Here is an 18,935-nt window from a genome sequence, read left to right on the forward strand (position 1 = left end):
TATTCACTTTCTAAATACAACTTGCTGCCTCTCTGTCTGTCAGCACAATGCAACAGACAGACATGATGGTGTTCCATGTTAGTTCCAGGCCGTTCAGGGCGACTGATGGTTTATTTACAGCACAAGCGGACAAGCAGCAGACAAAGGCTAGGAGATCTCAGAGGGGTTTTATGGCAGGGAGAGTCTGAGTCTGAGCCTGTTTTCTGTCTCTCTCTCTCACACACACACACACACACACACACACACACACACACACACACACACACACACACACACACACACTCACTCACTCACTCACTCACTCACTCACTCACTCACTCACGTTTACAACTGCGGGCTGCGGCTCCGCAAGTTTTCCATTATGTGGAACTGCAGCGAACAGGGGTAAAACATGAAACGTTCAGCATTATCTGGCTGAATGAAGTCATTGTGCTACCAACATGCTTAAGAGAGGAGAAGGTAATCCTTGGACATAAGAGGCTAGCTGTTGTGGAGACTAGGGGGGATGGCAAGGCCAGATAACATAGAGGGTACATCAATGCGTGCACATTCAGGCACACTGAACAGGCCACAGAAATATGGCAATGGAAAGGTCATTTCAGTGTTCCTAGAACTAGAACATTGAACATTGATCCTACTTTACAAAAAGGGATGAAAGCAAAAGCACAGCTTTCCTGAAAGCACACCCTATCATCAGCTGCCAGTGAACACTTTCACATACACAGACAAGTGACACCTACTTGTTTAAAAATCCTTGAAGGTCCCCTGAAAGCCAAGCACTTCTCAATCTTGTCCACACAAGCTTTTAAAGAGCGTTATCCAAACAGACAGACAAACACCACAAAGAGACAAGGAGCTGTGGAACAGCAGCCTTTCCCCCTCTTGACCGCCTGAAGAGCTGGGCCAGAGGTCTGGGAGGCTGGCGCACATTAACTATGCAGCAGGGCCCTGGCTGTCATAAAGAAGCACTTACCAATCAATAGCTGGAATATTTCAATTTCATGCTTCTTGAGAAAATAAGACCACTGTCCCACTCACTGCCTGAACAAGTTAAGCCATCATCTTGAATACAGCAAAACAGACAATGGGCGTAGAATGCTCTGTGACAGTGTTTTGCAGCCTATTAAATTAACCTTTAGCTTTTGACACACTGGTAGTGTTTATCAAACAGTTACTTAGAGGACATCACCTCTGGGGTATACAGTAAAGTACACACCTGACCGGGAGGACGGACTCCAAGAGAACATCAAACATATCATTCTATTTACGCAAATAGGGTGTTGAAATGTCTGCTTGGGGGCTCTAATGCAGTAGGATATAAAAAACTTGTAACAGTCTGACAGCTCGCTCTATAAATGACTAATCCTAGATTTAGTATTAATGAAATTCTATCCGGTGGAATCCTAGAAGCTCAATCATCATAAAAGAGGGAGAGCGGGGAGAGAGTTTCTCTGCTAGCAGAGCTAGAGAAGAGAAGCATGCCTTATTAAAGGGAACAGACTGTATAACAAATAAAAGTTTCACAGTTTAAAGGGTAGAGCTGCTGCATGCGTCACCCATTCATACATTAAGCTAGACTAGTGACAAGCCAGACAAGCTGGTTACAGAGCTAATGAAGTCAAATAAACATGCAGTGGGTCAGCACATCCAAGAATCCCTCCCTGGTGAGTTATATTGTCTAGGTTACAGAACTCACTCACTGCAACAATCATTATACAATTATGTAAGCCTCCTCTATTACAATCCAGGCCAGGGTCATTTTGAGCTGGAGTCATTATAAGTCTACAGTCATCCTCATCCAGAATGTTGTGGAAATCATGTTGGCAATATGCAACAGCTGTATGAAGCAGCTGTTTCTACAGTGATTAATGTACAGTGAGCTGGTCCATCATGACTACACTACAGTGACTATATAGCGCAATAGTAATGGCATCTTTTTGTAGGCACTAACTCCGCCATGGCTCGTTTGCCACCAAAGCCTATTGGGAAATAAATTGTTTTTTGTTTTGTTTTGTTTTTTATATGTGGTAAAGCTTAGGAGATTTTATACATATCGTTCTATAAGAATCTTCATCAGGTAACATAACTTTTTGTGAATCTTGAAGCATTTATGTAATCTAAAGTTTCAAGTTTTAATGTCACATACAGTTGAAGTCTGAGTTTTACATACACTTAGGTTGGAGTCATTAAAACTTGTTTTTCAACCACTACACAAATGTCTTGTTAACAAACTATAGTTTTGGCAAGTCGGTTAGGACATCTACTTTGTGCATGACACAAGTCATTTTTCCAACAATTGTTTACAGACAGATTATTTCACTGTATCACAATTCCAGTGGGTCAGAAGTTTACATACACTAAATTGACTGTGCCTTTAAACAGCTTGGAAAATTCCAGAAAATGATGTTATGGCTTTAGAAGCTTCTGATAGGCTAATTTACATCATTTGAGTCAATTGAAGATGTACCTGTGGATGTATTTCAAGGCCTACCTTCAAACTCAGTGCCTCTTTGCTTGACATCATAGGAAAATCAAAAGAAATCAGCCAAGACCTCAGAAAAAAATGTGTAGACCTCCACAAGTCTGGTTCATCCTTGGGAGCAATTTCCAAATGCCTGAAGGTACCACGTTCATCTGTACAAACAATAGTATGCAAGTATAAACACCATGGCAACACGCAGCCGTCGTACCGCTCAGGAAGGAGACGTGTTCTGTCTCCTAGAGATTAACGTACTTTTGTGCGAAAAGTGCAACTCAATCCCAGAACAACAGCAAAGGACCTTGTGAAGATGCTGGAGGAAACAGGTACAAAAGTATCTATATCCACAGTAAAACAAGTCCTATATCGACTAAACCTGAAAGGCTGCTCAGCAAGGAAGAAGCAACTGCTCCAAAACCGCCATTAAAAAGACAGACTACTGTTTGCAACTGCACATGGGGAGAAAGCTCGTACTTTTTGGAGAAATGTCCTCTGGCCATAATGACCATCATTATGTTTGGAGGAATAAGGGGGTAGCTTGCAAGCTGAAAAACACCATTCCAACCGTGAAGCACAGGGGTGGCAGCATCATGCTGTGGGGGTGCTTTTCTGCTGGAGGGACTGGTGCACTTCACAAAAGGAAGGAAAATTGAGGAAGGAAAATTATGTGGATATATTGAAGCAAAATCTCAAGACATCAGTCAGGTAGTTAAAGCTTGGTTGCAAATTGGTCTTCCAAATGGACAATGACCCCTAGCATACTTCCAAAGTTGTGGCAAAATGGCTTAAGGACAACAAAGTCAAGGTATTGGAGCAGCCATCACAAAGCCCTGACCTCAATCCTATAGAAAATGTGTGGGCAGAACTTTAAAAGCGTGTGCGAGCAAGGAGGCCTACAAACCTGACTCAGTTACACCAGCTCTGTCAGGAGGAATGGGCCAAAATATACCCAACTTATTGTGGGAAGCTTGTGGAAGGCTACCCGAAACGTTTGACCGAAGTTAAACAATTTAAAGGCAATGCTACCAAATACTAATTGAGTGTACTTTTGACTCACTGTGAATGTGATGAAAGAAATAATAGCTGAAATAAATCATTCTCTCTACTATTATTCTGACATTTCACATTCTTAAAATAAAGTGGTGATCCTAACTGACCTAAAACAGGGAATTTTTACTAGGATTAAATGTCAGGAATTGTGAAAAACTGAGATTAAATGTATTTGGCTAAGGTGTATGTAAACTTCCGACTTCAACTGTACACAAGTACATTGAAATACCTTTCCTGCAAACTCAAAACCCAACAATGCAATAATCAATAACAATGTATTACTAGAAAAAAGCACACGAGAAATAAGAATAAGAAATTTGAAATACACAATAAAGTAAGTAAATAAGAATACTATATACAGGAAATATTTAAAAAGTCAGTTCCAATATCATATTTACATGTGCAGGCATGCTGGAGTGATGGAGGTAGATATGTATAGGGGTAAGGTGACTAGGCAACAGAATATAAGATAAACAGAGTACCAGCAGTTTGCATGTAAGTGAGAGTGCGGGTGTGTAGAGTCAGTATAAATGTATGTGCATATTATGTGTGAGTGAGTAAATGATGGAGTGAGTGTTTGTGTGTGTGTTGGAGTGACAGTTTGTGTGAGTGTGTAGGGCCCTGTGAGTATGCATAGAGACAGTGCAAATACTAAAATAAAAGGTCAATGAAGATACAAGGTAAACTCGGCCCGTGTAGCTATTTTGATCGCTATTTATCAGTCGTATTGCTTGGGGATAGAAGCTGTTCAAGAGCCTGTTGGTGTCAGACTTGGTGCACCTGTACCTCTTGTTGTGCAGCAGCAGAGAGAATAGTCTATGGCTTGGGTGGTTGGGGTCTTTGATGTTTTTCCGGGCCTTCATTTCACACCGCCTGATATAGAGGTCCTGGATGGCAGGGAGCTCGGCCCCAGTAATGTACTGGGCTGTCCACACAACCCTCTGTAGCGCCATGTGATCGAGGGCGGTGCTATTGCCATACCAAGCAGTGATGCAGCCAGTCAATATGCTCTCAATGGTACAGCTGTAGAACCTTTTCAGGATTTGAGGGCCCATGCCAAACTTTTTCAACCTCCTGAGGGGGAAGAGGCACTGTCGTGCCTTCTTCACGACTGTGCGTGTGTATTATGACCATTTTAAGTGCTTAGTGATTTGGACACCGAGGAACAAGCACACAGAGCACATAAAGCCTTCATAATGCATAAAGGTAATGTTAATTGACTGATAGTATCTCATAGAACAAAATGTATAAGATCTCCTAAACTTGGTTTAACCTCAGACCTTTTTTTGGCATTTATCCCAAAACCTCATTTCTCCATTAATTTCCCCTGCTGGCACTCTCTATAGTGTAGTCACGTAGTAAAGCAATTCCTTGAGTTTACACCTCTGAGAAGCAAGGGTTGACAGGAATAGATAATGATCATCATCACCATCAATGAGAGTTGACTGTATTGTGTCATGTTTTGTTTTTCGCCCCTGACATTTGGTATAACAATAGGTTTCTCTTTCTAGAATGTGAATGTCATAACAGGATTCAGACAGTATCAGAATGATTTTGAGTCTTCTGTCTGGGACATATGCACCATTCACTTTGCGTCAGCTCTGGCTTTTTACTGCCAGGTTGTCTTTCACACAGTGTCACTTAACTACCATTTATCATGTTTACTGGTAGTCACCATCTGGCGGAAAGCATTGAGAGAAAAGGGTCCTTTTCAATCATTTCAGGCACTTGGTTTGCTTGAACATAAAAGTATCAGATGCTTTTATTATTGTCTCTTTTGCATCTATTTTCAAAACACATGTCCCTGTGTGTGTGGACATGCTGTGAGGCAGGAGGGGGCACATTAAAACTAAAACTCCAGCTGATGAACACTGCACCTGGGAGCATTTAAGAGCAAGAGAGCAGCTTTCTTTAAAATAGGTCAAGTCTAGGCCTAGAGTTTTTTGGTTTTCCATTTGTGTACAACCAGCAAATCAGAACATATTCAAAATGTGTGACATATTCAAAATCTACCCGTTTTTCTCTGACAAACACCAGCAACGATCATGACATTGACCAAACCAGCCAGTGTGCACCCATAATTACCTGTATTCCAGAAACACATCTGGTGGATTGAAAGTGAGTCTGATTTATAGAAACACATGGACTGAGTGACACCTCATAGCATCATAATGGTTGTTGTTGGGATAAATCAATAGTAACCTAACAGTATATTATCAGCTGTCAGCCTCACAGCATATTGGCCCTGCAAACCAGTGTGTTTACAGCAATATCCTAGGTCCCTAAAACCTAGGCAGGTAGGTAATTACAGTGTAATTACAGTGTAGATTGCCTATATATTGTTACAATGGTTATTATACAACTTTTACCCAACATTTGCAAATAAACTCACAATGGAGACAGCTGGGTAAACTGCACATGACCCTGTCACAGCCCATGAGCCATGAGGCCCACACAGGGTGATTTAAGCGACTTATTTACTTATGTATCATGTCCAAATAAACAAACGTGTGTCAAAAACAATATATATATATACATAGCCCTACTGTAGGCCTACGTTCTTACCTCTAAAGAATCCAGATTGAGAAAGCTGGCTATGACAAAGCCATCAATAATGTCCTCCTCCTGAGACACTGACACCCGTCTCTTTCTCCGAGAGGGACGCGGGGGCCGGACATAATGCAAGTTGGTAATTTTTCCATAATTACACAGGGCCTTATCCCTGAACGGACTTTGCCCCCGGTCGGAGCCAGATGATGGACTCCGGTTTTGATCATTCCTGTCAATCACATCCCTTCTCCGCACGCGGTCTCGTTGAGATCTTGACCTCCGGCTGCGCTTTATTTCCCCTTCCATTTTAGAACTCCGAGGCGAGGCGAATACCATACCACACTGAGAAATGTGTTCTATGTCCATTGAAAGTAGCAGTGTGCAGAATAGCCCTTGCTTTGTTTTACAAAGTTTTACAACGATCTGAGAGAATCCTCGATCCAACAATAACATAAACAGACAATAACATTTTCGAAGGATGGTTTCGATTAGAATGCGAACCGTGGCTGCCCTTCTAATGGCACCACCAAGACATTAGATTGTTAAATTACTCACAATAATATTGACTTGTTCTGCAACTTTGTTACAATTGTTGTCTGACTGCTACAGTGCGACCTGCCAGACAAAGCTATGACGCTGTATCATGTCGGACTGTTCTTCTACTTCCATCACCGCCCAATCCATGGTCAGGCCACTGCCATAGCCTCCCCCCAAAACGTTTGTGCTTGGCTAGAGGGATCCCGTTTATTCAACTAAAATATAAATAGCCCAAATAACTCTCTTTGAATGTTGATTGCCCGATTGATTGATTGTTACTTATGGGCTTTGAAATGTAAACGAGATCCCACATTAATAATACACACAACGCAATAAATTCCGTGATGTGTATAATAAACCATCCATTGACAGATAAAACCATCCATGCGCAGGCTATTTGTTCAAAGCGTGTCAATCTTCACGCCAAAGTCCCCAAACCTCAGCCAGAAAACGACTCGCCTTTATCCTGGGTCGTCTTCATAATATATCCAGCTTCGAATTCTTCTTTCCGTGGTTCCTTAGTTGATATGGTTTGTTCCTTGGTTCGAAGGTTCCGTTGATCTTGAGTAAATCGTTGGGTAAATGGTATTAAAGAGACACATTAGATTTAAAACCCACTCCCCACTTCGCCCTTCATTTCATTTTCGTTTGTAGCCTAGATTAAATCCCAATAGCCTGAACAACTGACGTATTTCCGCAACCTCTGCACGGAAGTGTCTGAAATGATCATCCACTTGACAGTGACGGGAGGAGGTGAATGATGGGACTTTACTTTGACCCTATTTACTGCTTTAAAATGTTCGTTCTGTCCTTGATACTGTATTAAACAGAAGTTATTACGGCTACCAGGTTATTAAAACTGAGTATAGCCTATGCTGAGAATAGCATACAGATTGATTCTTGGAAAAATTAGTTAGTGATGGTGAAATAAAGGGGTTTGAGGAAATGTAATTCATATATTTCATCATTAGTCATGAATAAATGCAAACAAAACTGTTTTTCTATATACATTATTGATTTTGCATAATAGCCTACTGCTAATGGGAAAATAGAGCCTAAGGTGTGTGTTAAAAGGCAGTGTTAAATTAATATTCTTGATATGATGTAGACCTAATCCTACTGCACAAGCATGCTTGGCATCAGCGTTCCTGTGCCAAGAAAACAAATAAACCCCCATAGCTGTAGGACCGACAGTACATATTCACTGTAAAGTAGTGTTCAGTGTCCTGCTACAATTGCCTTAGGAATAGGAAGTAGTAGAAAAGCTTCCTCAGGTTGCCATTATCAGTAACATCCAGCCTTTATTGTGGTTTGCATCTCTCCCATAGGAACCTTAGCACAATGTTAAAAGATGCATGAAGCATGTATATGCTCTCATCATCCTCTTGGTTGTCCTCTGGGTTTCTGAACAAAGTTGATCTGATAACAGCTTTATGATTGCAGTTCTACATGAAGCTCTGTTATCACATAACTTCCTCCAAACTCTGTTGAGTGTAAGTAAACCTCTTTAATTTCCTATATTTGTATAGTGAGGGCTGTGCTGCAATAGTTACTACATTCCCCCATTCCCCAGTGTCTCAGATCTCAAGTGGTGCACTGACAGACTCTGTGGGTTTTCCATGATTAAGTGTTCCATTTAGAAAGGTCCTGTAAGTTGAGTGCACCACTAGGCTGCTCGGGAGAGTAGGTTCTAACCTCCCCAGGGCACCAGGAGTCCATTCAATACTCATTAAAGGCCCAATGCAGCCGTTTTTATCTCAATATCAAATCATTTCTGGGTAACAGTTAAGTACCTTACTGTGATTGTTTTCAATTAAAATGGTCAGAATGAAACAAAAATAGGTTATTAGCAAAGAGCCATTTCTCAAGCAAGAATTTTGCTAGGACTGTCTGGGAGTGGTCTGAGTGGGGAAAACTGAAAACTAGCTGTAATTGTCAGAGGTTTAGAACTCTCTTTCTTATTGGCCTATTAACTAATTTACTGCTGGTGATGTCACCAGGCAGGCCAAAACTCCATCCCACCAAAACAGGCTGAAATTTCAGGTGGTCTTTTCAAACAGCTCTTACGCTAAAAGGGCATTATCATCATTTTCATAATTTCACAGTATTATTCCAAAACCCATAGTGTGGAAATATAGAGAATGCCAAGAGTGTGCAAAGCTGTCATCAAGGCAAAGGGTGGCTATTTGAAGAATCTCAAATATAAAATATACTTTGATTAGTTTAACACTTTTTTGGTTACTGCATGATTCCATATGTGTTATTTCATAGTTTTGATGTATTCACTATTATTCTACAATGTAGAAAATAGTAAAAAATAAAGAAAAACCCTGGAATGAGTAGGTGTGTCCAAACTTTTGACTGGTACGGTATAAAACACAGGAAAATCACATTTTTGACTGCACTGGGCATTTAATGTCAATTTGCTTCCTTGTACTCTTATTTCCATCCAACTATTAAATTAGATGCAATGGTAATGCTAGCTGGTTATGGTCTTTTACATATATTTGTTTTACTCAACTGAGGCTCTCCTTTTCTTGTTGTCATTCCCAGATGCCAATGCATTGAGTCTAAAAGCACACTCCAGATTAACCTTTGTGATGGGATCAATTGTCTACTTTCTCATTAAATCTGACTGATGAGTTGCAGTGAAATTATATGACACACAGAACAGAGGAGGGACAGAACTGAAACCACCTTTTGTGAGAAACAGTGAGGAACATTGGAGTGGGCCTTGTTTTCTTTGTCGTACTTCACACTGTGTTTTCACAGATCTGAGAGATCACAGGGCACATTTGTGCAACGCTATTATTCAATGTTATGTAATACTAAGAGGGCCCAGTCACCACAGCCATTTCATTTTGTGTTACACTGCCATCTGCTGGCGTAATACCTGGCTCTTTGAAAACCCCTTGAGAAACCAAAAACATGTCTGTCGGTAGAGGGCAGCACAGGTCTATCCCAAGTCACTTATTGTGCTGTTGGATCCAGTTGTCCAACCTTTACATTGTAACTTTTACTTCGGGATGGATGGTTTAACCACAACCTCCACGTTCCCCTTTATACATATTTGTTTGTGTGCACATTGCACAAGATCTATCAGAACTACCTGACAGAAATGCTCTCATCAAAATAATCTTGTCATCTTTAGTTACATTTCCAATGCAGACGTTTTTATCTCAATATCAAAACATTTCTGGGTAACAATTAAGTACCTTACTGTGATTGTTTTAAATTAAACAGTCAAAAATAAATAAAAATAGCTTCTTAGTAAAGAGCAGTTTCCCAAGCAAGAAATTTGCTAGGACTGTCTGGGAGTGGTCTGAGTGGGTAAAACTGAAAACTAGCTGTTATTGGCAGAAAGGTTTGGAACTCTCTTTCTTATTGGCCTATTAACTAATTTACTGGCAGGCAGGCCAAATCTCCATTCCACCAAAACAGGCTGAAATTCCAGGCATCATTTTCACAGTATTATTTCAACCTCACATTTTTGACTGCACTGTGCCTTTAAGGACGAAATTGAATCTTTTCAATGTTCCCATATGGTAGAAATATTTGCTAAGCAAAAAAACTATACATTTATTCCAAAACTGATCAAGGAAAAGAAGATAGAACTTCAGCTTGTCTGTATCAATTGTCTCCCACCCCCATCTCAGAGTTCAAAGAAACAAATGCCATTGAAACATGTTAGGTAGACTTCCTAAATTCTGTTTGCCTATTGCAATGAGGCAAGGAACTCTTTTATTGTTATTCTCACCATCTTTCTCCTGCCTGTGATGTGCTGTATAATGTGCTGTATGTCCACAGCCGCTGCAACCTGAAGGCCCTCATGAAGCTGTTCATCTGGCTAAGAGAGTGCCACTGGCTCTGAATAGGATGTGATGGCTTTGGACATTTCCTAATACAGAGGCAGGATTGCCTGGGAAATGTGTTTGGATTAATTCACTGGGAAGGCCAATGCGAGAGAGAGAGAGAGAGAGAGAGAGAGAGAGAGAGAGAGAGAGAGAGAGAGAGAGAGAGAGAGAGAGAGAGAGAGAGAGAGAGAGAGAGAGAGAGAGAGAGAGAGAGTGAGAGTGAGAGTGAGTGAGTGAGAGAGAGAGAGAGAGAGATGGTGAGAGTGAGAGTGAGAGTGAGAGTGAGAGTGAGAGAGAGAGAGAGCAATGGGGTGTAGTGTTGGTTTACAGAATAGCTCCGGGATATTGCTCTTGAATGGTTTAAGATAGAAATACCAAACCAACGTAAAAATGTGCAGACAGGCTGCCTTTTGCTAGTGTCAAATATATCTTAAGGGACACTTTATGTTGCTAAAGGTCAGTGTATATATATATATATTTTTACAATATCAAGTTTAATGGAAGATTCCTTGCCTTAGCCTATTGTCCTGGGCACTTTATTGCATAATTCAGTGAGAAAATATGAACAGTTGGCATTTCTGTTCTGTGCAGACATTTTCATTCGTCACTTTGCTTAAAATAAATATTGTTTTGGTCCCAAATCAACTTTTGTTAGGAACATTAAGCTGCCCTCAGCAGTTTTCACCCAACATGTAAAAGATCTTATGAAGTCAGGTTTATGCTGATGGTTGTAAAGCTGTACATTAATATTCTTTATGGACAATTTGGTTTGTCTGCATTTCCATATGGTCAATTTCACCAAGCAATGGAATAACAGTTTTGCTAATGTTGTTAGATGCAAATAAGGGATTTGCCAGATCCACCTATCAGATTGTAAAGATTACATGAATGTACTCCATGACATTAATGTACTCAGACCATGACAGTTCTTGGATAATTTTGGTCAAGTAAATAGAAGTATTGCCATTGGGCTCTGGAAAACATGCATGTTTCTATTCTTGACTTTTTCTAGTTTACGGTGCAGCTTCTTCAATGCATAATGCTACTGTAGTATTATTTAAGGAGATGGCTTCAGTCCTTTATTACTGCAATATAATTGTTATGATGTCATTTCATAGTGTTGTGTGAACCAGGTTAAAGTTAGTAGATAAGTGGTTTGGTGCCACAGAGTCTGCATTCCATTATGTCAAGGGAGATTACTGTTGTTTATCGTAGAATGGTTGATGGACATGATATACTGACTTGGGGGAAAAGGGAATAACATCAGAGAAGGGAGTGCCCAATGATGGTTACCAGATGTGGTTGAAGAAACGTGTAACAGAGGGTATATAAGTGAGAGGGTCTCTTTGTCTAGTTAGTTCGAAATGGCAAGAGGCAAAGCACTGTCTGTTTGTTATGCGAACCATGGTACCTATTAAATATTTATATGAACTCCCCAGCTAAGTGTTAAATATCTTCTTGCATCATGAATTACTTGATACCAGAGAAACTCATCATAACAGATTGGCGTCTAAACGAACAGGATGCAGTTTACAGCTGAACTAACAGCTAAGCAGACTTTCATTTTTTTGATTATGTCAAATTCTGCTTATCTGTGGTGAAGCTGAGCTGTAGCGAACTTTTAAAATTCAATATTTTTGAGGGGGATGATGAGTGGTATTGAGTTATTTAGTGAGATGTAAGGAGAATTATCAAATTAGACAATAACAGGGTGCTATGATTCTAAGAAGGGTTTGGTCCGAGTAATGTCTAAAAACAACAGAGAAGAAGGAGAATGGGTGTAACAATATTGGGCGTAGGGTCTTTTAATGTGTACGACATTATAAAATAGGTCAGAGGTTCGAGTCCTCAACATGACGAGATTATGGCGTGTACGACATTATAAAATAGAATAAACATTGTTCATAGGTTCAAGTCCTTGGTAGAAGGTTATAAAGGCCATATAAGGTATTTTGGTGTAGGTTCGAGGCCTACGGTTGAAGGTTAAAATCCTTGGTTGAAGGTCACAGTCCTTAGTAGAAAGACGATACTAAAAAGGTGAAAAGTTGTGAGGTTCAAGTCCTCAACAGATTAGGAATAAAGGTTAGAGTCCTTTATTGTGATGTTCAAGTCATAATGGTTAAAAGCATTATAAATGAGTGGGTTTGAGGCCCTTTGATGTGTACAAATTAAGGAGGTTCAATCCTCTGAGAGATAGAGTAATGTGGTGAAGAGAGAATTAGTATTTAGTGAATTACTCAAAAATGGCCAGGAGAGGGAGCCAATGCAATGTAACATATTGAATCATAGCACCAAAAAGTCAAAATAGGCAAACGACATTTTAGTACAGAATGGGGATTTGATTTAAGTATTTAATTATTAATATTGCATGAACTAATAGCAGTAATGAATGGCCAGTTTAGTAGACCGGTATCTGGAAAAACAGTCACCATTAAGAGTAAAGAAGAGCTTCATTTAACTCAAAGAGAGAAACAGGAAAGGAAATGGCAAAATTATTACAGGCAAATCCGTATTTAGAATAAGTCTCTTGTAAAAGTAATAGATGTTAAGTAAATTAGGATTTTTCAATGGGGGACCATATCTTGGTGATTTATCCGCATGGACATATAATGAGTAAGGTTTTTTAAAAAGGGATAAGTTACAGATAGTGTGAAAATATGTCATTGACAATATCGTTGTAAGCAACACGAAATGGGATTTACATTATATGAAAGAGGCGTATAAAGCATGCGATTTAATGAGCGCACGATGGCAAGGAAATATTTACATTTACATTTAAGTCATTTAGCAGATGCTCTTATCCAGAGCGACTTGCAGTTAGTGAGTGTATACATTATTATTATATATATATATATTTTTTCATACTGGCCCCCCGTGGGAAACGAACCCACAACCCTGGCGTTGCAAACGCCATGCTCTACCAACTGAGCTACACCCCTGCCGGCCATTCCCTCTCCTACCCTGGACGACGCTGGGCCAATTGTGCGCCGCCCCATGGGTCTCCCGGTCGCGGCCGGCTACGACAGAGCCTGGATTCAAACCATCTCTAGTGCGATGCAGTGCCTTAGACCACTGCGCCACTCGGGCAATAAGGAGAAAAAGTCAGCTAACAAAGTTAAGTAATTGAATGGGACAACATGGGCTATCTTATGAACAAAGAGAAGAAAGTAATTTGAATCTGAAGGGTGCATAATAAGTTATAAAAATGGGTATGATAATTTGATATAAGTTTGGATAAGAAGTTACAATATATAACAGCATACAGTCTATTTTGTTTTTGGTCAGCTGGGAGTATGTTGTAAAGGTGATTTGTGTCGATTGAGAAGTGATTAGAAAAACCACGAAGGGATTATTTGATGTGAGTACCTAGAAGTTTCTAACGTTATATAGGTATTAACTTGCTCACCCAAACGTAGACGTACGTCATGGATGGGGAAATAATGAATACATGTTTTCTAAGTTGTACCGTTGTTGGATAATGTGATAGAGATAAGGTTTAAGGAATAAACTGACCATAAGTAATGTGGTTAAAGACGTAAGTTATAATATTGTATAAAGCCAATTTAGGGTTTCCATTAAACTAATTATCAGTGTGGAGCTAAGGTGATGAAGTGAAGGAACTTCATTTTGTATCAGATGGTAAGACGACAAACCATTGTAATTGCGCTATTTGTGGGATTTATTTGTCATTTCAATGGCATAGAGTAAAATCTGGGTTTCTGAGTGTAATTCAACTGCTGGTATGTGTTGCTTGAACGGATACAACAGAGTATTTAGTTTGGTGATGTCGAAGGGAAGGTTTGAAGCGTGCGTGGTTAAAAATGGAAAGACTAACTTATTTAACAGGAATAGCGAGAACATTTTTTTTGTTGCCTAAGGGTTTGCTAAATTAAACGATTGAGAATGGTGGTATAATGTCAATCCATAAATTGGATATTGATACTATGGATATAAATTAAATATATACTGATCAACTACAGCAAGTGTTTGGTATTACTTGTAGCCTACTTAGAAAGGACAGTTACCTACATCTACTGTATTCTAATAATAAATAATACTTGTTTTATTTATTATTCTAATAATGGCGGATTGGTGGTTTCAGAAGAGCTGTGGCTAAGATCTGAGAAACAAACACCAGGAATAATGAAGCAGTGTTGGAAGGAAGCAGAGTATGAAAGATAACATTGACTGAGGAATATAGCAAATTTTGGGTTGAGGTAACTACAGAAGTATTACTGACACAATATCGTAAAAGATAAACTGAACCAAACATGAAGCTACTACAGCAATTTAGGATTGTTAATGTTGTTAAGTTCGTTTTTAAACCCTACGATAGAGGTAAATGCAGAACGCTGTTTGAGAATGTGTTTTATTTGGTCTATTAGTAAAAAATGGAAGAGTTTCCATGTTTTTGTCTGCGGGGGTTAGCCATTGGGGCTCGCTGAAACATGAGAGAGCTGTAAGGGACATTATGGGTTACGTTTGGTGTACAAGGATCAATGGTTGCTGAGGAGAAGGAAGTCAAAGGGGGTTGAATGTTACCGGTGTCAAAGGGCCAGTGTTGCCAACTCCTCAGTAAGGAAAGTAGCTATTGGCTGTCCTAAAAGTCGCTAGAAGTTGCTAAATGATATCATCACCTAATTTGGCCATGTGCATGTAATTGTGATGGACGCTGTAGGAGAGAGGAATAATGTCGTGGGAGAGACAAAAAGTGAGTAAAAAACACCCTACATTTACATCCCACCCTGAATGTAAGCCAGGGCGGGATCAGCCAGCGGCGGCTTCCCGCATGCGCGATTCATTTGCAGTCTGGACGCGGAGGGGTGAACATCTCCTGCTCTGACTGCAGCTGGGAGGGACTGCTGCGTGAGGACTGGGCCGCCTGTGAGTGCTTTGGGACGGGGGTAACAAAGCACCCGCTGCACGTTGAGAAGAGTAAGAACGAAACGTGCTTTCACGTCAGAGTCTCCAAAAGTCTCCAATAACACCAGAAAAAGTAGCTAGATTTGTCGCTAGTCGCTTTTTTGAAAATGTGTCGCTAGAGGGGTCTGAAAACTCGCTAAATATAGTGACAAAGTTGCTAAGTTGGCAACACTGGAAAGGGCTAGCTAGTTAGTGGTGCGAACTAGTGGCGTTTAGAGTGGTGACGTAACTTGCTCTGCGACGTGGAAGTAGTTGTTTAACTTGCTTTGCAAGGACTGCGGATTTTGTGGAGCGAAGGGTAATGGTGTTTTGAGGGTGAATGTTGTCGATATGTGTAGAGGGTCCCTGGTTCAAGCCTATGTAGGGAAGGAAGCAAAACTCTTACATTGATGATGTTGACGTGAAGTACTGGTTTAATTGATAGACTTATACGAAAGAGATTGTCTTACCAACCCATAGCGGATAGTATAACATAGTAATTAAAGTTGCATCTCTGTGAATAGATGTTTTGTTAGTTTTGACAATAACTTCACAATAATTTGTAATCTGTTGAATTACCGTTAGATGGAAAGTCAGCGGTAGAGAATTATAGATATTGTTGAGGGTTTTCTGTGTTAGAAGGATAAGTAGGTTAATTGGGTGATGAGAAATGTTGAATTGGATTGTTTGAAGAAGGATAAGTATGGTCATTGGGATATGTGAAATGTTGAATTCGATTGTTTAATAGACTGGTATTAAAATAATTATTTATATTTAGGTTAATGAAAATATGTTATTAGATAGTAGTGGTTTATGGATATAATTTACTAATGACATGATTTAGTAAGAGGGTGAAAAAGAGTAGTGCTCGTTGGGCTATATTGACATATAAAGGACGCATTGGGATAATGTGGAGCACATGTCTAAATAGTTGAACATAGAACGTTCTTTGATAATTTTTAATTATTATTCTTAAATTCTGTAGTTTGTTTAGACACCAATGAGTTACGCAGAAAGTTCATTAATTCTAAAAACGATGATCTGTTTCTGGTACGTTGAACAATGGGAGGTTGTTTTTACTATTAGGCTGACATGTTTTGTAAGTTCTGAAGTTATTAAACAATAGATTGTTATTTTACAACATCAATGCAACAGGTTGCGATGATTTAATTACTAGAAAGGGGTTATAGGTTTATATTAGGAGGTGCAGTGAACTTAACGAAACGTTGTATTATCTGATATGTTCTGAGTAGGAGTTTTCTTTTCCAGGATTGATGGAAATCCCCTACAGTATATGTTAAGGGTAAGTAGGAGACAACGTATCAAACCATTTTTTAAACAGATGCCTGGGATAAAATATCACGGCTTACTTACGTGGAGTAAGTGATTATATTGGCAAATGAATGAAATATGACATTTAGAGGGGTGACAATATAAGGGGAAACAGATATTTCCTATGTTGTTGATTAAGTAACGATACTTGGATAATTTCATATGGGATAACATGGAGCAGATTTAGGGGTTGACTAATCATTACTAAGTATTACAGAGGATGAAGTCTGAAGAGTCATCAATTAAAAATACTCATTATAAACTCAAAGAACTTTGAGTGGTTTTCATCTTTTGAGAGATTTTATATAATCTTCTTATGGAGTAGTTATGAGGAATTAGATTGATACCAACGATTATAGATGAGATAGGAAGGTGTATATATGCATCATGTTTTCTGTGTAATTACTATCTTTGGATTACTGATTGTAATTGAATGTTAACGAAATGTATAATTTCTCTTCCAGGAGAAAGGGGATTTCCTTGTCTCTCATTGGGATGTTACCCAGGGCTAGGGGGAGCAGTTTAGTAAAATTAGTCAGTATTAGGTCGTAAAAGGGAGCTACCAAATTAAAAAAGGCCTGGCTATTTTTGTTTGTTGTTTTCCAAAAAGGATTTTTCAAAAACCAATTTTGCAGGTTTTCCTACTTACAAAGCATGTAGAGGTCTGTCATTTTTATCATAGGTACACTTCAACTGTGAGAGACGAAATCTAATACAAAAATCCAGAAAATCACATTGTATGATTTTTAAGTAATTAATTTGCATTTTATTGCATGACATAAGTATTTGATCACCTACCAACCAGTAAGAATTCCGTCTCTCACAGACCTGTTCGTTTTTCTTTAAGAAGCCCTCCTGTTCTCCACTCATTACCTGTATTAACTGCACCTGTTTGAACTTGTTACCTGTATAAAAGACACCTGTCCACACACTCAATCAAACAGACTCCAACCTCTCCACAATGGCCAAGACCAGAGAGCTGTGTAAGGACATCAGGGATAAAATTGTAGACCTGCACAAGGCTGGGATGGGCTACAGGACAATAGGCAAACAGCTTGGTGAGAAGGCAACAACTGTTGGCGCAATTATTAGAAAATGGAAGAAGTTCAAGATGACTGTCAATCACCCTCGGTCTGGGGCTCCTTGCAAGATTTCACCTCGTGGGGCATCAATGATCATGAGGAAGGTGAGGGATCAGCCCAGAACTACACGGCAGGACCTGGTCAATGACCTGAAGAGAGCTGGGACCACAGTCTCAAAGAAAACCATTAGTAACACACTACGCTGTCATGGATTAAAATCCTGCAGCGCACGCAAGGTCCCCCTGCTCAAGCCAGTGCATGTCCAGGCCCGTCTGAAGTTTACCAATGACCATCTGGATGATCCAGAGGAGGAATGGGAGAAGGTCATGTGGTCTGATGAGACAAAAATAGAGCTTTTTGGTCTAAACTCCACTCGCCGTGTTTGGAGGAAGAAGAAGGATGAGTACAACCCCAAGAACACCATCCGTGAAGCATGGAGGTGGAAACATCATTCTTTGGGGATGCTTTTCTGCAAAGGGGACAGGACGACTGCACCGTATTGAGGGGAGGATGGATGGGGCCATGTATCGCGAGATCTTGGCCAACAACCTCCTTCCCTCAGTAAGAGCATTGAATATGGGTCGTGGCTGGGTCTTCCAGCATGACAACGACCCGAAACACACAGCCAGGGCAACTAAGGAGTGGCTCCGTAAGAAGCATCTCAAGGTCCTGGAGTGCCCTAGCCAGTCTCCAGACCTGAACCCAATAGAACATCTTTGGAGGGAGCTGAAAGTCCGTATTGCCCAGCGACAGCCCCGAAACCTGAAGGATCTGGAGAAGGTCTGTATGGAGGAGTGGGCCAAAATCCCTGCTGCAGTGCGTGCAAACATGGTCAAGACCTACAGGAAACGTATGATCTCTGTAATTGCAAACAAAGGTTTCTGTACCAAATATTAAGTTCTGCTTTTCTGATGTATCAAATACTTATGTCATGCAATAAAATGCAAATTAATTACTTAAAAATCATACAATGTGATTTTCTGGATTTTTGTTTTAGATTCCGTCTCTCACAGTTGAAGTGTACCTATGATAGCAATTACAGACCTCTACATGCGTTGTAAGTAGGAAAACCTGCAAAATTGGCAGTGTATCAAATACTTGTTCTCCCCACTGTACACCTTAGCCAAATACATTTAAACTCAGTTTTTC

At 39.9% G+C, this 18,935-nt stretch overlaps 1 protein-coding gene across 1 annotated transcript in view; it reads right to left on the minus strand.

Moving 5' to 3' along the window:
* Positions 1 to 7,293, minus strand: part of LOC311136022 (autism susceptibility gene 2 protein homolog) — a 41,486-nt gene extending 34,193 nt beyond the window's left edge. Inside the window, exon 1 of the mRNA XM_084170085.1 lies at positions 6,095 to 7,293. Within this exon, the coding sequence (XP_084026211.1) occupies positions 6,095 to 6,532 (438 nt within the window). The 5' untranslated portion in view covers positions 6,533 to 7,293. The remainder of the gene's footprint in view (positions 1 to 6,094) is intronic.
* Between the last annotated feature and the right edge of the window lie 11,642 nt (positions 7,294 to 18,935).

This window comes from Coregonus lavaretus (genome assembly GCF_964263955.1).
Source record: "Coregonus lavaretus genome assembly, chromosome: 10".
Lineage (NCBI taxonomy): Eukaryota > Metazoa > Chordata > Actinopteri > Salmoniformes > Salmonidae > Coregonus > Coregonus lavaretus.